At 49.8% G+C, this 23,395-nt stretch overlaps 9 protein-coding genes and 1 non-coding gene across 10 annotated transcripts; 4 read left to right on the top strand and 6 right to left on the bottom strand.

The window, feature by feature from the left end:
- Nucleotides 1-735: 735 nt before the first annotated feature.
- VTN00DRAFT_t5 lies at nucleotides 736-837 on the bottom strand. The gene has a single exon. It is a non-coding gene; the product is annotated as a tRNA-Val (tRNA).
- A 2,701-nt stretch (nucleotides 838-3,538) lies between these two features.
- Nucleotides 3,539-4,486, top strand: VTN00DRAFT_667 (uncharacterized protein; the record flags this gene model as incomplete). The annotated part of the gene is made up of 1 exon (XM_069433331.1): nucleotides 3,539-4,486. The coding sequence occupies one exon, from the start codon at nucleotides 3,539-3,541 to the stop codon at nucleotides 4,484-4,486; it is 948 nt and encodes a 315-aa protein (XP_069291374.1).
- Nucleotides 4,487-4,497: 11 nt separating this feature from the next.
- VTN00DRAFT_666 (uncharacterized protein) lies at nucleotides 4,498-5,257 on the bottom strand (the record flags this gene model as incomplete). The annotated part of the gene is made up of 4 exons (XM_069433320.1): nucleotides 4,498-4,522; nucleotides 4,579-4,766; nucleotides 5,138-5,159; nucleotides 5,211-5,257. 4 exons carry the CDS (start codon nucleotides 5,255-5,257, stop codon nucleotides 4,498-4,500), a joined length of 282 nt encoding a protein of 93 aa, XP_069291373.1.
- A 1,903-nt stretch (nucleotides 5,258-7,160) lies between these two features.
- VTN00DRAFT_665 (uncharacterized protein) lies at nucleotides 7,161-8,995 on the bottom strand (the record flags this gene model as incomplete). The annotated part of the gene is made up of 4 exons (XM_069433309.1): nucleotides 7,161-8,161; nucleotides 8,225-8,550; nucleotides 8,602-8,908; nucleotides 8,974-8,995. 4 exons carry the CDS (start codon nucleotides 8,993-8,995, stop codon nucleotides 7,161-7,163), a joined length of 1,656 nt encoding a protein of 551 aa, XP_069291372.1.
- A 1,889-nt stretch (nucleotides 8,996-10,884) lies between these two features.
- VTN00DRAFT_664 (uncharacterized protein) lies at nucleotides 10,885-11,701 on the bottom strand (the record flags this gene model as incomplete). Its single annotated transcript, XM_069433298.1, has 2 exons — nucleotides 10,885-11,544; nucleotides 11,609-11,701. 2 exons carry the CDS (start codon nucleotides 11,699-11,701, stop codon nucleotides 10,885-10,887), a joined length of 753 nt encoding a protein of 250 aa, XP_069291371.1.
- Nucleotides 11,702-12,518: 817 nt separating this feature from the next.
- On the bottom strand, nucleotides 12,519-14,360 carry VTN00DRAFT_663 (uncharacterized protein; the record flags this gene model as incomplete). Its single annotated transcript, XM_069433287.1, has 1 exon — nucleotides 12,519-14,360. The coding sequence occupies one exon, from the start codon at nucleotides 14,358-14,360 to the stop codon at nucleotides 12,519-12,521; it is 1,842 nt and encodes a 613-aa protein (XP_069291370.1).
- A 1,272-nt stretch (nucleotides 14,361-15,632) lies between these two features.
- VTN00DRAFT_662 (uncharacterized protein) lies at nucleotides 15,633-16,517 on the top strand (the record flags this gene model as incomplete). Its single annotated transcript, XM_069433276.1, has 1 exon — nucleotides 15,633-16,517. The coding sequence occupies one exon, from the start codon at nucleotides 15,633-15,635 to the stop codon at nucleotides 16,515-16,517; it is 885 nt and encodes a 294-aa protein (XP_069291369.1).
- A 698-nt stretch (nucleotides 16,518-17,215) lies between these two features.
- VTN00DRAFT_661 (uncharacterized protein) lies at nucleotides 17,216-20,341 on the bottom strand (the record flags this gene model as incomplete). The annotated part of the gene is made up of 2 exons (XM_069433265.1): nucleotides 17,216-20,166; nucleotides 20,227-20,341. The coding sequence occupies 2 exons, from the start codon at nucleotides 20,339-20,341 to the stop codon at nucleotides 17,216-17,218; spliced, it is 3,066 nt and encodes a 1,021-aa protein (XP_069291368.1).
- Nucleotides 20,342-20,768: 427 nt separating this feature from the next.
- VTN00DRAFT_660 (uncharacterized protein) lies at nucleotides 20,769-21,692 on the top strand (the record flags this gene model as incomplete). Its single annotated transcript, XM_069433254.1, has 2 exons — nucleotides 20,769-21,067; nucleotides 21,155-21,692. The coding sequence occupies 2 exons, from the start codon at nucleotides 20,769-20,771 to the stop codon at nucleotides 21,690-21,692; spliced, it is 837 nt and encodes a 278-aa protein (XP_069291367.1).
- Nucleotides 21,693-22,822: 1,130 nt separating this feature from the next.
- On the top strand, nucleotides 22,823-23,308 carry VTN00DRAFT_659 (uncharacterized protein; the record flags this gene model as incomplete). Its single annotated transcript, XM_069433242.1, has 1 exon — nucleotides 22,823-23,308. The coding sequence occupies one exon, from the start codon at nucleotides 22,823-22,825 to the stop codon at nucleotides 23,306-23,308; it is 486 nt and encodes a 161-aa protein (XP_069291366.1).
- Nucleotides 23,309-23,395: the final 87 nt, after the last annotated feature.

Raw genomic sequence — 23,395 nt, 5'->3', positions numbered from 1 at the left:
TGGCCATGGTAAATATTATCTAACAAAAGAGAAACTGAAAAAAAAAGCGAGACAAGAGCTCTATTTTTAATTTTGTATTCATCGATCGTAGCTAATAGTCAGATGAGACACGATCAACCCATCCATCATCCATACCCGACCTAATAACATATTTTTGCCAGCTCTCCGGTTAAATTAGAATTAAAGTTAGCAGGTAATTTATTTCTTTGACGATTCCGATCGCCCTCCTTTATTTATGCATATGCATGTCCTTTGTTGACAGAGACGAAGGGAAGGGGGGGGGGGGGGGGGTCCTGGAGAGACAACCTAGATCCCGATCGGGATCGGCTTGCAGGATTTTGCAGGATCTGTGGTTAAAGAAAGAAAGAAAGATTAGGTTCTTTATGCGGGGATCGATCGATGGGACTGGGATCAAGGGTTTCTTTGTTTTGATGAATAAATGAAATAAAAAGAAAAAAAAAGGAAATAAACTACCCTGCGGATATTTATTTTTTTTATCTGTGCAACGCCCCGGCGGCCACACTGAACATGCGTTCGCGCTTTATTTATTTATTTATTAAATCTGAAACGATAACTGAAATACACTAATTAAGAAATTATAAAAAAAAGAAAAAAGAAAATCATTTGTGCAACCCATCCAATAGGAAGACACGCCCTCGACGTCTTGTCTTGTGGACGGGGGGGTTAGGAGGAACAAAAAAGGCACCCCCATCCCGAAGGATGAGGGTGGCTAATTGACCAGACTGGGGTTCGATCCCAGGACCTTATCGGTACCATCGATCTCAAGTGGGAGATCGAATGTTAACGATACGTGATAACCAACTACACCATCCGGCCAATTATTGGAATGGAGGCGATGGCATTGATTTAAAAATTCGCTATGGGTCGTGGGCGGCGGTGGCGGGGTCCACGTGCTCTCTAGCCGAGCCTTGGATCGGAATCGGAAAACAGGTCTAGCACGTGCCCGGTCTAGGCGGCTTCCAGAAGGGGGAAAACAAAAAAAGAGTTTTCTAGGGTTAGGGCTTGGAGGCTTGGCTTTGTTTGAGTTCTGAAGATTAATGCTTAGTCATTGTCTTCATGGTTCTTGGCATTGTTAACAATGATCGGGGGACATTCTTGGAATGGGTCTTGGCGTTCGGGATGTACATACCTACCTAGGTAGATACAAAAGCAGGTACATCCCAAGACTCGCCAAGTTCGACGTATCTGGATTCTTTGCCACAGGATAATAACGCTCTTGCTCTGCTCTGCCGGATCGATATGATCTGAAGCCTGTCCAAGATTCTTGATCTTGCGCGATTTCTTTCTTCACTTCTGCCCTACTGACGCTTACAGCAGTGGGCTGGATCGGTATCTTGATGATCGTCGCTCACGAGGTTGGGTACGGTACATGCGTTTGCTGCGTAAGGTATACAGTACTGCGTGACTGCGTAGGTATGTGCCTAGGGTAGGGACATAGGCAGGTATCCTCGGAGCAGGGTTCACATGGCCATTCCCACCCGGCTACCGGTGAAGGGGACGCTGCGTGGACTGACGTGTTTGCTGGTCGGGGACCAATTTTTCCAGCTTGAGATAATGTGATGCTGATCATGGGAAGAAGGTGCCCTGTTGGGCTGACGGAGTCGACCGAGTGAGTGTGAGAGTCAAATTCAATTATAATTAATGGATTAATTGGATTACGTAGGACTGCTGCGTAGTGTGCTGTGCTGGGTGTTTGGAAGCACACATGCAATACTCTAGAGGAAAGATACCTATCTTGATAGCTACCTAGGTACGTACCTAGAAGCCATTATTATAGATATATACGCTGTATACCCAGCTTCTGCAGTCATCGATAGAGGTTCTTGTTCAGTACCTACCTACTCTTACTTCATGTCAAGTAGCTGACAGCGGCAATGCTATACGCGAAGATGCGCTGGCAACTTTGCGACCTGAGCGGTTGACACCTGTTCTCTGTATACTCATAGCTGCTGCAAGAGGAAACACAGAGGTTGATCCCACGCCGGATCAGCATCAACGAACCGCGGTCAAAGGGTGTTCGTGACGCTGCGGAGCCGTCCCCAGCTCTGTGAACAACCTTCTCCGCGTCAGCAACGTCATAACCATCCGCTTAGGATCCAGGGATATCCTCTGCAGTTCCTGGCTGAGGACTCGGTCGTGGGGGGAAGAACCAGGAGAGCATGTACCCCGATGATGAAAGCAGGCGGATGTCATATCACCACATGGAGCATGACAGGCGCACAGGAATGCTGGAGAGGGGACGAAAGGACGAAAAGTTCCGATGACGGTCCCAGCGTGTCACAGACACGTGGGTCCGAGACGTGGCGGGCGGAGAGACTGCGGCGTTTGCTTGTTGTCACTCGCAGGCAGGAACAGAGAACTCCCGTCTCTGGCGCTGGCAGAGCCATCCAGGGCACTCGTGCGCGCCGCGTCCTCGCCTTGGCCGTTGGACGGTGTCTCCGATACCCGGTCGTTGGGTTGGGTGTGTGTTTTTTTTCTCCCCTGTCGTTCCTATTGGCCGTCCCTTGTTTCCGGCGAGCCGCCCGCACAAGGGGGGAGTCTTTCAAACGGCTCAGCGTCGTTGACGAGGCCACGCGGGCGTCTACAGGAAACGGAACACCTTCAGACAAGACTCCAGGACCACGGATACAGAAGCTGAGGTTGACATTGACTCCAGAGCCCAAGAACTAAGGATGATTGTCGATGGGGATTGACGAGCATCGCAGGGCTGATCGATCACCCCGCGCGACTTGGCTCCAGCAGACCGCTCCTTTTGGCATCCACCGTTGGATCGCCGAGCGATGTGCATATCCAGGGACCAAGGCTCGGGTCCTTTCCGGGTCGTTCAGTATCATGACGACAGCGCCCGACAATGAGGACGGCATACTGCAGAGCACGCGATGAGATCCTTCAGCTTGTCTCACCGTTCTGCAGCCGGGCAGGAATCCAGCCGGGATCCCCTGGCCAGCCCCTGGTCCCTGACAGGCGCGTCTCCACCATCATCTCAGGCTTTTCCCGCGGTTCCTGAGTCTCGCCGGCCAGCCAAGTCCAGACCACGTATGCATATCCACCGCCCACTGGCCCGTCCGCCTGTCTTGCGTGCGCTAGACGCCTCCAGCCTTTCCCCCTTGGGCGCCTGCCGGGGCCTGCACGGCAAAGAAGCTCAGGAACAGCGGGACGGGTCTGGATCGTCTGCCAGAGAACGAGCCATGGACGGAGAGCCTGGGCCTTGCCCCGGTCCCCTGCGACTACGCCTTTAATTACTGCCCGTCTCCCCCCCCCCTTCCTTTGTGCCATCTCTCGTCTGTCGATTTCATATCCATCTGGTTGTGCTTCTTCTCTTTCCTTCTTGTCACTCCCTCGACTAGCCTGGATACCCATTCACTCCTTTCGTGAGCGTCTACGCTCGCTGTCATTCCTTACCTTACCCCGTCAGACACCAACACACTCCTTCTATAGACTTTCCCGCCCGTCCGGGCTGAAACCCATATCGCATCTGATCCGAACATAGATCCCATCTGACGAGAATCGAAACGAGATGCAACTCAAGAAGGCCTTTCTCTTCCTGACGGCCTTGAGCGCCGGAACGGCAATGGGCCGCATGCACGGCCATGAGCGTCGCCATCTCCACCACAAGCTGGAGCAGGAGGCCGTCGAAAAACGCGAGGTTGGTGACTGGGTCCATGCTAAGATCAACGGTGTCTGGGTCTCATGGATCAACAAGTACGCTGGCAACGCCGCTCCGACTCCTGCGCCCGCTCCCGCTCCCGCTCCCGCTCCCGCTCCCGCCCCGGCCCCCGTCGTCCCGACCAGCAGCCCCTCCCCCGGTGCTTCGTACGGAGGAAGCGCCGACGATGGACAGTACTCCTGGGCAGGCTTCGGCGCCCGCACCACCGCTTCTGGCAACGGCATTGGCTACGCTGGAAACGTTGGTAACCCATGGGGCAGCAACATCATCGAGATCGATGAATCCCAAAAGGACAGCTACAAGTACGTCGCGCACTTCGTTGGCCCGAACGACGGCCCCTGGACCGTGGTCTTCTGGAACAAGATCGGCCCCGACGGCAAGCTCACCGGCTGGTTCGGCCACAAGGCTCTGAGCTTTACCATCCAGCCCGGTGAGAACAAATACGTTGCTTTCGACGAGAACTCCCAGGGAGGCTGGGGTGCGGCCCCTGGCAGCTCCCTGCCTACTGACCAGTACGGCGGATACTCGTGCACCTGGGGTGAGTTCGACTTTGGTAACACCTCAAACGGTGGCAACTCCGGCTGGGATGTCTCCGCTATCCAGGCCCAGGCTGCTGGCCAGGAGGTCCAGGGCATGCAAATCTGCCAGGAGGACGGCCAGGGCTGCTCTGCCATCTCCTGGGGCGCTTCCATTGTCAATGCCGCGTACACCTATGCCGAGAGGGCCGTTGACGGAATCGGTGGACAGGCACCCCCTGGCCCTGTCAAGCTCCGCGTGATCCTTGGCTGGAACAACTAAGATGATTGCCCTCATGTCTGTCGACTTTGTTCTTTTCTTTCTGTGTCGGAAATTTGGGATTTCTACTTTTTTTTTTTTGGAAGAGGACATACAACAACAGCGCGGTGTAAGGTTTGGGCATCATTTCTTGGCGAAGTTTGCACCAAAGATACCAGACCATCGTCGTGGCTGCTTCGTTTGGGGTACATTTTTTTTTGAGATGTTCATTCTTGATGTACATATTTGAGATATACGTTTGCGTCAACTTCTGTGTGAATCGACCGTCCGCACGAGCATGTAGCTACGCCTTACGAACTGTGAGAAGGTCAGAAGTCAACTATGTATTCCTCGGCTCATTCGATGGTACGGAGTAGACAGCTTAAAAAAAACCCCCAAGTAACCGCCTCGATCGTCTGGCGATCCTGCCTCCAAAGCTTCTAGAATCTGGATTGATGTCCTGCCAGTGCCAGATGCCGTTCTCAGACACTTCGATGTCGCCTTCCCATGCTAATACCTACTGCGTCGTAGTCGCAATCAGTGGAGCATCGTGGACGTGGAGTTTGTGGAGCTTTTTTTCTGGAGTAGCTCCAGCGCACTATTGATGCCTATCATTTGTGCAAATGAAATGCACTGATCAGTGTCCACTTCTACGGAGTAGTATGGAGCACGTACCGTGTACGGAGCATGGAGTGTGCTGTTGTTAGTGAAGGTACCGACCTAGATCTTAGACAGGGGGAAGCTTAACTTGACTAGGTAGGACCCCTTTCTAGCCTGAGGTATCCACCATTCCATGGAGCGGAGTGTTTGGAGGTTGAATTGAATGAATCATGGAGTGTGTGTGTGTGTGTGTGTGTGTGTGGCAACAGCTGCGCATTGAATGCGTAATGATAATAGGCATCTGTTTCGTGATAACAATAGTGGTGGTATCTACTCGTAGGAGTACCTAGGTAGGTTAACCTGGCAAGAGTAGAAAGAGCAGGTAGAGCGGTATATCCAGGCGCCGCCGTGCCTGTTAAAAATAGATCCCATCTAGTCCATTCCGATCCGAATGGGGCCATCTTTCGATTGGTTGGAAAGTTTCGATGTACAGTATATACTGCTACAGGTACTCCGTAGATCAATGGGGGAGGTTGGAGCTGGAGCTGGAGCTGGAGCTGGAGCTGGCTCCTGGCTCCTCACTGGGGCTACCTAACTGCCTTGGAATAATGGATAAAAGCGCTTTGATGGGGCGAGGGGCTGGCTGGAAAGTCTGGTCTGAATTTGAAACAAGTTGGCAAGCCGGCGTGACGCCCGGACCTGTTCCTGTACCTGCAGCTGATTAGCCTGGACCTGGCTGGACCGGTGGATCTGGACCCTGAATTGTGTCCCTGGCCGACCTGAGTTGCCCTGGACTTAGGACAGGATATTAGTACGATCCTGATAGGCATTAAGTGATAGACCTGAATGATAGTAGCACGTCACTACGGATTCATCGATTCTGTGGATACTGACTGGACGGAGTCTGGAGGAGGGGTGAGGAGGAGGTTACTACAGTACAGTACAGTATAGTACAGAATAGGCAGTGATCTGTCTGTCCATCTTGCAAGCTGGCTGTGTGGACGATAGGCTTGGGCTGAGAGAAGGGGGGGGGTGGGTTGTACCAGGGCCAGGACCAGGATCGGGGCTTCTTTTCAGACAGACAAAGTTAAGGTCTAGACTTGGTCAGAGCGGGATGAGGCTTGAGGCTTGAGGCTTGATGTTCTGGATCCCACGATAATAATAATAATAATAATACCGTATAGTACTGTACTGCATAGACGTTTAGTGGGATTCTAGAGTGATCACTTGTATCGAATTAACCTGGGCATCGAACTACTGGTAACTCACCACCTATATACCGAGGTACATCGTCATCAGGTGTCCCAAGGTAAAGCTACCTAACTAACCCCTAACTTACTTCGTAGTAGCAGTAGCTCTAGGCACGAGAGTACAGATCACAGATGATGTTTTCCACCAATCAATGAGAGTAAAACTGGATAGGATAGGATAGGATCTAGCCACTCGGGAATCATCAGGCTGTTGTTAATTGAAACATCAAAACACCGAATTAAACAAGTAGGTGCCTTTGATACCGGTGGGGTTAGTCCTTAATAGAAATGGGTGGCTGGGACAAGTAGAAGATGAAACATTTCAGCCAAGTCGAGGTCTGTCATTTTTGACATATCAAGAAAGTAAACCGTCTATCTCTCGTGGAGAAGAAAGACGCGTCCCGTGAAGCTACCCTGTACATTGTTATATTTGGTACATATGTGGCTGGCTGTCACTTGTAATCTAATCTATGGGGATCCGTCCACAAGTTAGATGTATCGTGCCTGAACAAGATGGTTGGTACCTGCCATTCAGATAGACAGATAAAGCCACACTAAAACCAAGCATCTATACAAGGTGTTTGCAAGAAAAACTATAAAGCAACATGAGGAAGAAGACCAATGCTTATGTGAACATCCTTGATAGAATGGGGCCGCAAATGCATCGGTAGGAGGATAACTTCCCAGGAGTTTAATGTGGGTACTGCACCCGAAATAAGCCAAAAAGAGAATAAGAAATATTGTCTCCTAGAGAAAGGGAAGATATCCAATATCCAGTTTTCCAACGTCTTCACCACACATAACGCTACTTGTCAGTCTGAAAGCGGGTTGATCAGCAAGAAGCGCTTTCAGCCTGCGGGTTGATATGCGTCCCAGAGGTAGAACTCTTCCTTATGATGCTTCCACATATGGAGGACAAGCACATCTAGGCCATGGCCATGCCGTCTATTATTGTAAAGACACTCGCAGTCAAGGTAACACGCATACTGTTTCACTTTGGTTGCTACCTGGGCTAGGAACCTATCATGGCACTGGCCGAGTTCATAGGGTCCATTCAGGGGATGGTAGGGCACCCCGAGCCTATAGTTTAGGACCAATATCTTCTGAGTCGCCGGGTGTTGGAACCAGGATACGTCGTCAATTATCCTCTCAAAGCGACGGACATGGTAGGCCGTCGCTTGCTCTACCCAGGTGCTGACGGTTCCGCCGTAACCCTCTTTATCGTAATCGTCGCTCTCGCACCAGGCTAGCCGCTCTATCATGCTCTCCGCATGGAAGATCAGCCAGTGTTGGGTAGCATGTTCTGTATCCTCGGCGGTTCGGATATGCATAGTAGGATCTGGGAGCCACCTTCCAGGCTCCTCCCATTCTAGCCATCTCGGGTTGTCACAGAGCTTGAAGTCGGGAAAGAGGAACTTATGTAGCATATAGGTGGGGGCAAAGCGTGTGCGGAAGGCCGCGAGTCTTGCAATCAGGGGACGAGGGTGAACGACGTGCCGCTGCGTGACAGGATCGATGTGTTCGATAGGAGTGGGATCCCATCCATCCCACATCCGTTCGGCGATCTGGACGATTCGGCGACGAACACGGCGACGAAACACCTCTTCTGAGGACCATTCCGCACTTAAATATTTGGCATACTCCGCAAGTGCAGTGTGCCTCTTCTCGGCGGCCTTATAATCCATGCCGATAGCACCGCGGAGTATCTGGTCTACCATTGGCAGGTAATACCTCCCACCGTAGAATAGACAAGGAGCCCAGGAGGGATCAGATTGTGATGGAGTATCAGGCGAGATTTCCAATAGAGATTCGGCTCTGCGTCCGATGACCTCACGTGCTCTGGTTTCATCTATTGGAGTCTCAATAGATAGAATACATTTATCAAATACGAAGCGGAACTACAGTAACTCACCAATGGTGTATTCATCCGTACACTTGTTACACATTTCCAGCTTAGGATATGGTGCGCCGTCTGGGTCTTCCTTATGCGAGAGACAGACGTGGCAACGGCTCCAATCATGCAGGTGGCCGAGGATCTCTCTGCGGTAGTCGATGCTGTGACAGTAAGGCCCGCCGAGCGCTCTCGAACTCTCGTGGGAGTTCGAGGAAGACCGTATGTTTGCAGTTGTTCCAGCATTATTGTTTAGTCCCTGGTCATCGTAGTCATGCAGGGATGGAAGATAAACATGTCCCCGCGCACTTCTGTTAAAGCCCTTGGGAATGATCCTTCTCCGGAATCTATGCCTAGTTAGTATAAATCACTCATGGCTCATAGTCGTAGCGACATACAGGCGTCTGCCTCCATGTGTTCCCAGTTGAAAGCATGCTTTCTTTAGCCACAAGCTTGGAGGAAGAGACCTATACCACACAGCATTGGCGCCAGGGTATGAGAGCCCCTCTCGGATCTTGCTGTATGCCTCTTCAAGCTGGAACATCCAGATTGGTTCCAAGAACTCAACCACCATCTGCAGAAGTTCAGCTGGTAGCTTGAAGATGAGAGGCAATAGCGAGGTCCTCTGGGATGCGCACATAACGGGAGGAGAGTGCTCAACCAACCAGTACACGTCATTCCCTGCGAGTATTTCTGGCGTAAGTTCTAAAGACGAAGTTGATTTTAGCTTGGATGTCGCAGGCAAATATGTAGGAATTTATTTGACGTACTTTTGGGCTCGATAGAAGTCATCTGAGGAGGAATCCTACCAAGATAGGTCAGATGTTCAGTCTGTTTCGCCGCCTAGATTCTGTAGGTACTGAGAAAAATAAGAACAGGAAGTATTAAGGAAGAGGCTGTAACGTAGGAAGAGTTGATATGCATGGAAAAAGGAGGTAACCCAGTTATATAGGTGCCACGTACACGTCTTCTGTCGATGTCGAAACGGCGATGAAGCCCCTTGAAGGAATATCAGTGGAGGAGGTGGGGCTGACAACTCAATAAGCCAGGGAGCAAGAGAGAGAAGATAAATGGCAGTAGGTTAGAGACGAAGAGAGCCGCGAACAGAGCGCAGCATCCCTGGTGATGCGGTCGACAGCAATCAAGTCGCTAGGTAAGAGACTGAAGTTGAGAAGTCAGAGAGATTAACTAGGAAATCAAGGGAATAAATATAAAACAATTCTGTGAATTTCATAATGTTTCCACAGATGACAAACGACACAAACGGGCGTGGAGACTGAGACAGGGGAGGTTGCCTGCATATGCAGTCTGCTGAACGGGAAGTCATCGAGGCATTCAAGCCGCATGAAGAACGTACAATCATAAACCAGTGTTTCTTGTATAAGAGCCACAACCAGAATAAATGAGATATGTCTTGGAGAGAGAAGGTCTTTCTAGTAGGTACCAATTAAAAGCAAGAATATACAAGCAAGGTAGAACCATTGACCTTTACATCCAGCGTTTCCGGAAGTTCGGAGGGCGTCCTGAACACCATTCAGGCAAAATAGCTATAGAGTATTGTCACCTAGAATATAAATTTACTTTCAATCTTCCATGAAATGATAGCACCGTTCTTGACCATGGGAACCACAAGGGAATATTTGGGGGCAGCCAGCGTGGTGCCCCAACGAGCATACAACTTTGGCCTAATTTTTTCAAATATATCTTCTATCTTCAGCGGAAGAAAATGAGTTTCTTTCCTTTTTTTTTATAAAATTATATCACCAGCCGTGAGAGTCGTCGCAGTGCAAACTTGGTTCGATGAAATAGAACCAGCCAAAATCCAAACATCTGGCATGCTAGTGTACTCCGTCACAGGTGCAGGCCATGAGTCCTAGACTATATAAAGTGGGACCAATCTGATTCCCTGTTCTTGTAATAAATATTGCAACCACCAAACTGAGCACAGTTCTATACTGGTAGTTACTCAAAATTGTCCTTTGAACTCAATTAAAACTATGAAGGCCAGCGAACTTTGATTTCGACTTAAGGGTTTGTCTGTATAAAATCTGAAAGTCATTTTAGCAAGCACTTGATTAGAAGCTCATTTGTCCACGCGGCAAGAGTGTTCAAGAAATAATGACCAACAAGCACAGCCTAAGTAGAATGAGGAGTATAGGGAACCGCAAGACCAGCGGGTGCACTCCTTTGATGATAGGGAAGTAGGGCAGGGCCGGTATAAAACTGGTGGATGTTCTGGCGCTGTAGGGTATACGGCAGCACCCTGCCCTGTCGATGATATTAATCACCAATTCCTGTATATGCGGAAGGAGTAGATGCGACGCTGGAGCTATATTTGCACGCTCCATATTCAGTAGGTATATATGCATATATAGATGACTGCTGATCAGAGAGGGTTTGATAATGTGTGAATTGGAATGCTGGTGAGCAATGCGCTTCAGTATTTTCCAGGTAACTACCTGGTGATATGACATCAGAGTAGCCATACCACTATATCCATGTACAAGAGCAAGTGTATTGCAAGACAAAGTATTTATTAGATTATGCATCTCTTATGTATGTAACTGCTGCGACTTGGAGACTCTTTGGTAGATTGTATATAGAACAGTGGGTAATGACGACGGACGGGCTGGTATTAGGATTGTCAAGCACTTGATATTCTTCTGGGATTTGGCGCTTTGTTAAGTTCGAGACTTGACTTTGGCGACTTCAGGACCATCGGCAGTGACGATAGAGACCCCTGACGCTCTCAACTCTTCCTTGGTCTTCTCCCAGCCTGGTCCGGGCACCACGCATTTGGTGCCTTCCTCAATAACCCAGCTTTTGAAGCCAGCTTTAACAGCATCGATAGCTGTAAACTTCACACAGTAATCACCAGCGATGCCCACAATAAAAACGTCGGTTACGTTCTTCTCGGCTAGGGCTGCTTTGATGTCGACATCCACCGACTTGGCAGTCACAGAGGGGTCGATGTTTCCGAAGGCATCGCCGAAAGCCGAATACATCTCAACCCGAGGATTCATACCTTTCTTGACATACAAATCAATCTTGCTCGTGTCAATTTCGGGAATTATGGAGGCACCATGTGTCCCGGCAACACAGTGCTCAGGCCACAATTGTTGCGGCTTTGTCTCCGACTCTCTGCCGGGAGCCGGGTTCTTCATCTCGGTAAAAGATTCAAATGGGCGATTGTTCGGCCCCGGATGAGTCTTGGCAAAAGATATGTGATCCGGTGGATGAAAGTCCTGAGTTGCAATGCGCACGACGAAGCCAGGGATGGCGAGAAGAGAGTTAACCAGCGATGCAATAGAGCGACCCTCTTGAACAGCAAGAGAACCGTTCTTGAGGAGCAGAAGACTTTATGTTAGAAGTACTTTCCAGAATGAAGCATTGGATTATACGCACCGGTGGGCAGAAATCCTCCTGCATATCGACAACGATAAGGGCTGGAACAAAAGGTGAGTCGCCATCTACATCAGTCTTGGTTGACGAAGTCATCTTGGTAGGAGAAGGTTGCAGAGGTAAGTTCTGGAGGATGATCGAAATCAGTTTATGCTACAGAATCAAATTGAATTCGACCAGCTATTGCTCTCATAAATTCACAGAGAAATCGACATGAATATCAACCTTGTATCATAAAGTTTGGTGACGTTCCACAAGGCACGTGATCTAAAAGGCAGCAAGCAAGATGTCTTTCTGCGCAGACAACTACCAACGGAAGACACTGTTTGATGCGATAGAGTCTTTACTCCATTTTCTGACAGCAATCTGCGACAGATAATAAATGCCTCAAAGATGTCAGCGATCAGCGTTGTGAGAACAATTTCCTGTACAGCACCTAACTCAGAGTGCTGCTTTCTTAGAAGCCAGAGAAGTGTGAATTTCACTGTCAAAGGGCACATGTGTCTCAGCTGTCCTAGAAGACTACGTGAATTTTAATGGATTTTGAGCTGATATTATCAAGACCCACCATCTTTCTGGTATAAAGTTGGTGAGCAAGTCAACAAAGAGCTTTTATGAGCTCATCTCCCTATTTACCTAACCTCTAGAGGATTCTTATCCTATCTTCTTGAAACTGAGACTGCTATAACCGTCATATGTGTCTAACACCAATCACAGTTGAATGCTTTCCTTGATAGTTACTGTGGTCTAAGGGAAAGTTCTGAGCCAAGTTCATCGCGAAACTCGAAGGAATTCCTTAGAAGATCCAGCGACATAAACCTTAAAGTCATCCTATTATCTAAATGTGAAGGAAACTCTACACGGTACCCTCTCGACTGAAGAGAATACAGTCCTTTCCATAGAATACCCTGGCTTAAAGCTTTGTCTGCACAACAGGACCACCGAACACAATCTTCTTGTCCCAATCGGCCTCGGCTCTCCAGGACTGCCCTGAACTATCATTCCCTAATATCCAGCGTCTTGCTATTTCAATAGCCGTCTCATCACTGTCTCTTGCAGCATCCATCACCAATAGACATCCGCATACGAGTGTATCCAGATCTTGCAGGTAGTCGCGGCCTTTCCACTTCAGCTCCTCTTTGCCCTTAGCTTTGAGTTCTGCAGAAAGCTTATCCCATAATGTCTTCAGTCTCTGGCATTCATCATTCAATCCAATCTTTCCGCCGGTGGCAACTGCTCTCGCTACCCAGCTGCCAAGTGCAGAAAGCACATCTGAATGACCGGTCCTTTTTATGGCACGAATGAGATCATCAGCCATGATGTCCGTCGTACCCTCCCATATGGCTAGAACATTAGCGTCGCGGAATAGTCTTGCAATATTCAAAGCAGGGTCCTCATTTTCAAGATATCCGACTCCGCCCAAACTTTCCATGCAGGCTCGTAGGCCATTGATAGAAGAGAGGGCTGTCTGAGCTTTGGTCATAGGAGTGAGAACGCGAAGCAAGGCCTTAATCTGGTGCGGATCATGAGGTATGATAGAAGAGCTGGCAATGGAATGGTCTGAAGGATTGTGGCCTTCCGAGCAGCCGAGGAGCGCAGCAACGAAATATGCCAAATGCATATGAGCTCTATACTTGACGTGCTCTTGAGCAAGTCTCCTGACGTGCGCTGGGGTATCACAGAGTAACTTCCCACTGGATTCCCTGACCCGTGCAAATGCTCGGCTTATAGCCAGCCCACGACCCCAGCCACCAACTGCAGATATGATGTTATGCATCCTGGTGATGTTCAGGATGGTTGATATCTCTTTCACACCTTCCCCTTCCTTACCCAACAAGTACCCTCGCATCCCCTTAAGCTCTAGTTCGGCAGTTGGAAGGGGTTTAGTACCCAGCTTGTTCTTCAGTCGTTGGATCCTCACCCCATTGAGCTCCATCTCGCCATCCGATCTTCCTTTTACCTGTCTCCATAGTGGAGCGTAGAATGCACTGATCTTGCCATCAGCTCCAGTCTTTGCTAGGAGAATTGTCATGTTGGCGTCTGTCGCAGAGGAGAACCATTTGAAGCCGTCGATCTTCCAGGGCCCAAGTTTCATGCCTACTGCATCGAATCCATCGCTCTCTTGTTTCTCATTGCCCTCTAACTTTCTCGCAACGGTCTCTGTTCCGCGGACATCACTCCCGCCTTTTCGTTCGGTCATCCATTGTCCACTCGTCCACGCTGTGTCGACATCTCGGCTAATCAATCTTCTCCTTGCATCCGCATAGACCGCTCCATCCACGTCATTCAGGTGCTTGCCCAGCAAGCTTGCAGCACCGTCCGTCATAGCACTCGGGCATGTCACCAGAGCCGAACTACCGCACCAGAGATGATACTTGATGAACTGATAGGCACGGCTATTCCATCGATTGTTTGTATCCTCATAGCCCAGTCCCACGATTCCTTCTTTGATCCCTATATCCTGAAGCGCACGCCATCCCTCGCTCGTCACGAGCGGATTCTGTTTGTTTTCTGCACCAAAAGTTGTGAGTGGTTGTAGATATGGAAGATTCCTTTCGGCGTCTGCAACGTAAGAGAGTACGCGTTTGGATAGAACGAAACGGGAAAATCGAGATAGGTCCTCTTCAATTGACTGTGGAATGGGAGAAGGCAGATGTAGTGAGATAATGCGTTGAAGGGAGCTGTCCTCTAGATATTGCGGGGGAATCACAGGGGGGCTTTGGAAGAAGCCCTTCGTGGAGCTCGACGGTTCCATGATGTCTAAATACAAACAGAAGACCCTGCTTCCTCCTTTTTGGGATCCTTGCTCGCTGGAGAAGGCAGATATGGTATGGATGTATGGAAGTCAATTTATTCGCGAGAGTCTGATTCTTATAAGGAGATCTCTAGTGCATATTATTGCAGGCGCTGACTTCGTGTTATTGAACCCACGTCTCCGCATAGTCAGCTCGGATAAGCAGCAGCTAACCTCGGCATGTGATGAAGAGATCGCACCAGAAGTATTTGTAGATCTCTTAGCGCCACAATTGGAGCGGCCATGTGATCCGGGGTGCGTTAAATTTAGCTTGAGAACTCATGGAGGATGTCATCCTTCTTATGATTAGGAGATGCTACCAATACTCTACGTTGAAAGACCTGGTTGTCCTGGGTCCTGAACTCTGAAACCTCCTGAATAGCTCTCCATTTTGCCTCCGATTTCTTCCAGCATAATTCGTTACACGATTAATAATAGATATTTCATAAGGAATTGTAGCCTAACCTTGAACAGCTACAAAAAGTACTAATTTTTCAGCTTTGTTTGAGTTCAAGGGGTGTTTGAGGACTGTCCAGAACCCACTGCCTCTGCGTGCCGGGTGAGACAGAAACGCTCTGCAGATATCTAATATATTTAGAAAATACTTGGACAAGGAGCAAGCTCTTCTCAAGCATCTAACTTAGCAGAAATAAACATGCACTTTAAATTGCTCACGTCTGATGATGTTGCAGGACTGCAGCAGGGCGTCTGACTAAGCATATCGTGCACGGGCCATGATAAAGTCCCCCAAAGCTCGACCTCGACGGAAAAAACACACACAGGCTCTTGTCTTGTGTGACAAGGCCACAAACTCCACGGTGTCTCCAGCAATTCTCTTCAATCTGGAGGGTGGTGTAGATGATGACAGTGTGTTTCAAGGTACGGAAATGTGCTCTCCCTGCCACCCCCTTGATTCATTCACTTCAATAGCCAGCATGATGAACACTTTTATTGGAGCTGTCCTAGCCCTGCAATGCCGAAAAAATTTAATTATACGCAACTTTAACTACTGACTGGCTTGAATATTCACTCTTTCTGTGTCTTTACAATATTCCTGGTGAATTCTGCTGACTCTGTGTCAGTTCCTTCGAGAAATTAGTCATCGAATCTTCCATCCTCCCTGAACTCGTGTGCACGGATCTCAATAGAGCATCTCTTTCTGCAATCACATCTCCGCTACTGAGATAACACAGCCATATCTTGCTTTATAGATATAGATCGGTGCAACACATCATGGCTACAGATCCCCGACTTGCGAAGACGGAATCTTCCACACCAGAACCTCCTCCCCCTCCACCGCCTCCTCCAGAGTCTGCTTCTCCCACCCCGTCGGAGACTCCAACAGCTGGCTTAGATGGACAAGACAACGGAGCTGCATCACGTCCCGCCTCCGATCCTACGTCTTACAAACTCAAGTTCTGCACCGTATGTGCGTCGAACCAAAACCGGTCGATGGAGGCGCATCTTCGCCTTTCCACAGCACCCGCCGCTTATCCCGTCATCTCTTTCGGTACCGGCTCGCTGGTTCGTCTGCCTGGTCCATCTATCACGCAACCTAATGTCTACAATTTCAATACCACTTCATATGCTCAGATGTACGATGAATTGTACGCAAAGGATCAGAGGCTGTACCGCAGTAACGGGCTTCTGAACATGCTTGAGCGAAACAAGAGCCTGAAATGGGGCCCTGAGCGATTCCAGGACTGGACGCCTGGCATCCCCCGCGTCGACCACGTAGCGAAAGGCGACAAGGGGGCAGTGGGAACGGAGAGCGGTGTCGTCGACGTCATCATCACTTGCGAAGAGCGGTGTTGGGATGCCGTCGTTGACGATCTTATGAATAAAGGAGCACCGCTCAATCGGCCTGTACATGTCTTCAATGTCGATATCAAGGATAACCATGACGAGGCACTGATTGGTGGAAAGGCGATCCTTGACCTAGCGGACAAACTGAACGAGGCGGCGAACCAGGAGCGCAGATTGAACGGTACTGCGGGCTGGGAGAATGGTACTGGTGAGGCTCGGAGAAGCTTCGACGAGAAAGTACCAGAGATCCTGGCGGCATGGCAGGAGAAGTGGCCTAACCTGCCGGCGTTATGGACCTTGGCCTGGTTCTGAGAGCTATGAGGCACAGAGGCTTTGGGTTATGCATTGATTTATGGACAGCATGGAGTTCAGGGACATGGGCAGCATTTATTGCAAGCGGGTTGTGTTATTAAATGTACACTTATCTTAGTACTCCTAATATAAAGACGATCCTCTGCGCACGATGATCTGTCTGACATACATGGGCAGACATGCTGCAGTGCCAATTTAATGAACATTGGCTTCCCCTGATCTGGTAAAGAGGAATTTGACCATGCATGTGTAGTGTGTTGCTGCAGAGGATTGCATCCACTCACAGCAGTCATGAAATATCTTGTCGGTGACTTGACAGGGACTCAATCGAGCCTCATACAATGCATAGGTGTGTTCCTGCACTGATCATAGCCGCTGCACTCCGATTTTATTCTGTCTGCTTCCGTGCATTCTTTTTTTCACGGTTGCTTAATGTCTACTTCTCTAACAATTGACGAGGTACAAGTTGCCATGGTTCATATTCGAAGTTTTGTTCTATACGAAAACCAGATCGAAATCGCGTGCTAAATTTTAGTCAATCGACATTATCCTGCAGGGTTTGTAGACTAAATATAAATATGATTTGACCATCTGTCAATGGGGGTATCAATCGTCCACAAAAAAAAAATCCAATCCAACCACCTAGAACGCCATACCCTATAACCGTTTCCTTCATCTATCATCGGACGGTAACCATGTTACGAAGCCTCTACTTTCGCAGTCGTGCCATCTCCCTTCTTGAGGAGTGTCTCCCTCCTTTCTCTATACCACCGCTCAAGACATGCCCGTCTCTGAGATTGCGTCATGCCTTCCACAACCAGCGCGAATTCCGTGGCGTTCTGAAACCCAAACCGCTTGGCCATGCTGCAGAACTGCCGCCTCATCACGTCCTGGGGAGGATGGTACTTGAATCTGACTGGCCGGCCATCCTTCTGGAAGATCGGATTGCCCACCGTCAGATCGTCCTGCGAGCCACTAAATACCTGCATCTCGCCCATCGTGTCGCCTGCCAGTTCGGCGCGACGGCTAAGACGTTCTTCGATCTTGGAGGATCCGATGACTTCATTATTGAGATGTGAGTATTCTACTCCCGCGCCTGCGAGGATAGCTTGGATGGGATCATGCTTCTTGGGAACGAGGCCTCCCCCAGACTTGTTCTTCGCCGGTGTGGAGTCGTCAGTTTCGCCGCGGATCATAGCAGCAAGCTGACTCATTGTGCCGTCTTCGTCCTCATCCTTTGTTGTAGTGAAGGGTAGGTCTTCGCTGATATCCTCTTGGTCAATGTCAATCCCAATTACTTGGACGCCGGCCTTGCTCTCGGCCACATTGGTCTTGTTGACGATATCCCTCAACACTATATTGTTGTTCTGGTATTCGAAGAGATTTGACAGACCGAAGATCTCCCCTTTTTGATCTTTCTTCTCCTGCACACCCTTGAAGTATCTTCGCTCAGAGCTTGCATTATAGCCGATATTTGCTTGCTGCTGCTTGTATATCTGACGCGCGTAAACGATCTCCTCTATTGTACCCGCAGAGATCAGGCGAAACACTTCAACGTCTCTATGTTGACCGATACGGTAAGCACGATCCTGAGCCTGCAGGTCATGCGACGGATTCCAATTCGGATCTACCACGACGACTTTGTTGGCAGACGTGATGTTCAAGCCAACTCCTCCAGCCCGTGTTGATATCAGGAAGACAAACTGACGAGGATCGGAATTGAAATCATCGACAATCTTCGCTCTCTCCTCATAGCTCATTGCACCGTCCAGGTAGCTGACATTGTAGCTTGTATGGGTGAAGAGCATCTGAAGCATCTTCAGCAACCGCACGCTGTGCGAGAAGACGAGAACTTTATCACCATTCGCGTGCCACCACTTGAGAAGTTTTCTCAATACTTTCCATTTCCCACAGAACTCTGGATTTGAGTAGTTAATGATAGAATCCCTTGTGCGATAAAGTTCGCGCCATTGATCCGGGACAGCAATTTGTAGCATCTCCAAATCCTTGTCCTGCTTTTCCTTTGGATCTATACCTTGTGGAATGAGAATTGCCAAGTGGTTGCTGAGCTTTTGCAGATTCGCTATTGCTGGAAACACATAGCTCTGCCACTTCCCTCCCCCAGGGACATACATCCGGCAGCACCAGCCAGCCTTCTTTCCCGATCCACAGTCGCACGGTTCGGAAGCGTATTTGATGTAGTCAATTATATCGCTGTTCAAGAAATTCTCGTAAGCATCGGCCTGCGTCTCCGTGAGAGGACAAAAGACGACTCGGTCGCTCTTCTTCGGGAGCTGGTCTGCTATCAGCGTTTTCATACGTCGAAGAAAGAACTGCGGCAGCAGATTTTCGACCAGTTTCTTAGCAGTTTTTCTAGCTTTGCTCAGCTGGTAGAGCGTTGCATCGTGTGACTGTCCGATTTTCAGGGGCTCTGAGATACTTGATTTCCATGTTGTAACTGGGCCGAGTTTCCCTGGATTCGTCCAATTTAACAGAGTCCATAACTCCTCATACTTGTTTTGGATAGCCGTGCCCGTCAGGCCAATCCTGCAGAGAGCATTGACTTCGTTCATTGCGACCGTGGTTTCGGACTTTCGTTCTTTGATGATGTGACATTCATCCGCGACTACGCAGTCCCATTCGACCATATTGACAGAATCCTTATTCATTCGGTATGTCGTATAGGTCGTGATCAGTATTTCCAGCCTGCCGGACTTTGCCGCTTGTAGAGCTTCTTCTTTTCTGTCACCGTGGAATACTTCGACGTGCCACCAACCCCAGCGCTCAAATTCCGACCTCCAGTTTTGAATTAACGTCCCAGGGCAAACGATCAATGTCCGAGGATACCACCCATCGTGGCCACTTCTCCTCATCTTCCGCATCCTCTTGGCATCTCTCTCGTCGCCAGTTTTCCCATAAGCCGCAGTCAGGAACGCGATGACCTGAACTGTTTTGCCCAAGCCCATATCATCTCCTAGAATACCCCCTTTCTGGTATACAAAGAGCTCGTGCAAAAAGGCGGCGCCTTCGACTTGGTAGTCGCGCAACCACTGAGCAATAGGCGCTGGGATCAGGCCGAGAGAGTACGGCAAAGTTATATCCTCGTATTTGCGACATGGTTTCACATTTTTAAATACCGGCTTCTCTTTCAGAAACTCGAGTCGTTCGTCATCTGAGAACTCGATCTCATCAAAATCCGGCGGCAACTTCAACCCGGCCTGTTTGAGACGTTCCATTCTCCTGTCAAACTGAGCACGCCGCTTCTGCAAGTAATCTGGCAGGGTATATTCCATCAGTTCATCATCAGACGATACATCGCCGTACTCCCTCATCTGCCGCTTTCTAGGCGGAGGGTTTTCGTCCTTCTTTGGACGTCGGCCGACGATGGTGTCCTGGTCAACCACTCCTTTGGCTTTACGTGAACGACTTGCCGCAGCACGTTTCCTCTTACGACTCTTTCGGTTCTTAAATGCCTTATATGCAGCTTCACCATCATTAAACTCGGTGTCATCGGTATCATCATCCGATAAGATCACCGTGGAGTCCTGTTCCTCCGCTCTGGGAGACGCTCGCCGCCTCGTGGTATTCTTGTTTTCGGAGGACGTCAAGGTCGCATGGTTGCGGTCGTCTGACGATACCCTTCCCGAGTCTGAACAGTCGTTAGACCAGGTCTGACATCTCATCGCGGAGGTGGGCAGAGAAGTCATACCGGAGGCAGCAGGAACGCGTCTCTCCAACAGGCTCGTGAGTTCCAGGTCATCATCATCGTCATCTCCGCCGATTGTAACAGCATCAGAATCCTTCAGTTCCCAGTCCGATCCCATACTGGTCTGAGGATCTTCATGCAGCGGTGATCAGACGCGTCTGGTGGCCGGGAGTCGAGGGGTAAGTCCGTCGCGTCCACCCGCGGGGACGCTCTTAGACTGCCGAACTGGGAAAAGAGCTTCTGCTTGGTTTTGCCCGCCCTCTCGAGTTCCTCCGCCCACGGAGCCAGACAGATCTTTGTCCCCCGCTCACCACTATATTTTGGCTCCTGACTTTGAACAATTTGCCCTCGCACTTTGACTGGGACCTGTCTCTCTCAGTCGCATAGACTTCATTCTCTTCGAATTCTTCTCCGACTTCGCCGTCGCACGCAACAATTTTCGCATTCTCAAACTGTTCTCGACGGAGGTACAGGGCAGGCGCTGAAGACCGGGGACACCATCTCTAGGATCGCCTATTTAAACATTACATTGGAAGCTTTTCACAATGCCTCTTGACACGTCCACGACCTATCCCCTCACCAAACTTCGTCTCGATGGTCGTCGCTGGAACGAGCTTCGTCTCCTCCAAGCCCAGATCTCCACAAACCCAGCCAGTTCTGGATCCTCGTACCTGTCTATGGGGAATACTGCCGTTATGTGTACTGTTCACGGCCCGGCCGAGGGACGTCGAGGGGAAGCTGGTGGAGGAGCTGGAAGTTCAGCTGGTGCGGTTGTCGAGGTAGACGTCAATATCGCCGGATTCGCGAGCGTTGATCGAAAGAGGAGGGCTGGTGGAAGCGACAGGTATGTTCTTTCTACACAGTTACTTGGGCAGTCTACAATGAGTCCTTATTACTCAGTTCGAGCGGACTCTGACCCATTCCAACTTAGGCAATCTTCTCAGCTCTCCACCTGGCTTCGCTCTGCGTTTCAATCCCACCTTCACACATATCTGTACCCGCACAGCACCATAAGTATACATATCTCCATTCTGTCGGCTGATGGGTCGCTCTTCGCCGCAGCCCTCAATGCCTGCACGCTCGCACTTGTCGACGCTGGTATCCCAATGCCTGGTCTTCTCTGCGGCTGTACGGCCGGTATGAGCGGGAGTGCCTCTACACCGCGTGATCCGAAGAATGATAATCTCGATCCACTTCTAGACCTCTCCTTGCCAGAGGAACAAGAACTTCCGTTCATCACTGTTGGGACTACAACACCAACTCCGGGCGACGAGGACGCCATGGAGGATGAAGTGGATGATATGAAGGTCTCTATTCTAAATATGGATTCGAAGGCACATACCTCATATCTAGAGACCATGCTTGCGGTTGGGATAGACGGGTGCAAGCAAATAAGAGAGATCTTAGAAGGCGTGATCAAGGGATCGAACAGAGTAGTCCTGTCTGGGGAAGGTAGGGATGATGTATGATGGCACAATACTTGGAAACCGTTCAGGGAAAACGCTACATGATCGAATGTGATACCCAATGTCTTTTAGTTTAGGCGGTTCTGCATGTCGCGATCGACGGATGAAGGGAGAAAATCAAACGCACCGAGATTATTTCGAAGCGCTGACGACCGCGACTATTACTTCTCGAAGCCAATGAGATTTCTCAGGGTTTTTGTGAGGATCGTCGTCTTAGCGACGCACTATACACTATTCGAGATTCACGCCTCAGCGGCAGAAAGCCGCTTCAATAGGAGGTATCAATCGAACGGTGCAGAAGGCGCCACAACGCAAGGTCTGCTTCTCCATTGAGAGCCTGCCACTCAGCCGTGCGACTGGCAGTGCTGCGAAAAAAATATAGTTCATGAATTCTCTCGGTGATCTTAACTCACGAAGCTATTCAATGTTGAGTAACAGCGATTATTTCAGTCTTCGAAGTCACAAGTCATCTTTCCAAAGCAAACGAACATATCTTAGACCAAACGTTGACCCCGCTTTTTGGAATAGAGGAATCCTTTTTGTGTGATCCGCAACATCTTTCTTCAACTATTCCATTTCAAGCGCTAATGTGCATCCCCTTCTCACGCTGTGCTGTACATTGTGTCCACATGGAACATTGGTTTAGAACTTCTCAAGCTTTGATGGAGAAAAAGCGAGCATTCAGGCATGATATAGTGATAGGTCTTCGTGTGCTCTTCGCTCTTCTCTATTGAACACAAGTGTATGCATCTAATAGTACTCTATGCGTTCTAGGGCCCCGCCAAAAGCACCAGTCTGCTCGCCGATCGGTCCGAGCCGAGCGGCTGTACATCCCGCATCTCCCGCGAGTTCCAGGCCGGCCGATAGTCAGGATTCCGCGGATGACTTGCCCGTACGGCCAACCTCCAGATTAAAGGCCCTCTCTACTCCGCATAATCAGAGAACCAATTTACTGATATACTCCGCTGATACCCGTCTGCATCTTCCAAGTTTGACGATGTCGGCGATCTAATCAACCTATCGCCATCACCACCACCTGCGCTATTACCATCGTACATACCATACCAAACCCATGTGATGCGGCACCACCGGCATCAACGATAACGACCAGCCTGCGCCTGAGGATAGGAGACATGGATCCGCAGACCAAGCCGTCCTCTCCGCCTCCACCATACGAACTCCACGACCCTCTGCGGTGGCAGACCGCCGCGTCTCCCTCTTCGTCCTCCCCGCGACTACTGCCATACATACGCCCGCGCCAGCGAACGCCGATCCCCCAAGAACATTCACAGGCGCAACAGCAGCAGCAGCAGCAAGATGATGAGTCACATGGTTCCCTCCTCCTTCCATCAGATCACAACGACAACGGTGAGGGAAACCGGCGCAGCCGGCGCAGCCGCGGCGGCGGCAGCAGCGTCCAGCTTCAGGTCGACGACTTTGAAGCGGCTGTAGCCGCTTGGGCGGAAGAACGAGAGCGGCATGCCCAGCAGGTCCTGCGGCGGTTTACCCGCGTGATCGCGTTCATCATTGTCGCAGGGTGCTCGCTATACATCGGGTGGTGGGTGGTCGTGCTCTATGCGAGGGCGAGAATGGAGATGGAGAGGTATGGGCCGGAATAACATAATACTCGAGATGACTATGAAACTTGTTAGAAAGATGCGGAGTAGAAAGAGGAGGGGAACGAGTTCATTTATTAAGATGACGAC

Source organism: Thermoascus crustaceus (assembly GCF_041956765.1).
Source record: "Thermoascus crustaceus strain CBS 181.67 unplaced genomic scaffold VTN00scaffold_1, whole genome shotgun sequence".
NCBI classification, from domain to species: domain Eukaryota; kingdom Fungi; phylum Ascomycota; class Eurotiomycetes; order Eurotiales; family Thermoascaceae; genus Thermoascus; species Thermoascus crustaceus.
Note: the sequence above shows the minus strand (reverse complement) of the source record. Positions and strands in the feature narration are given on the sequence as shown.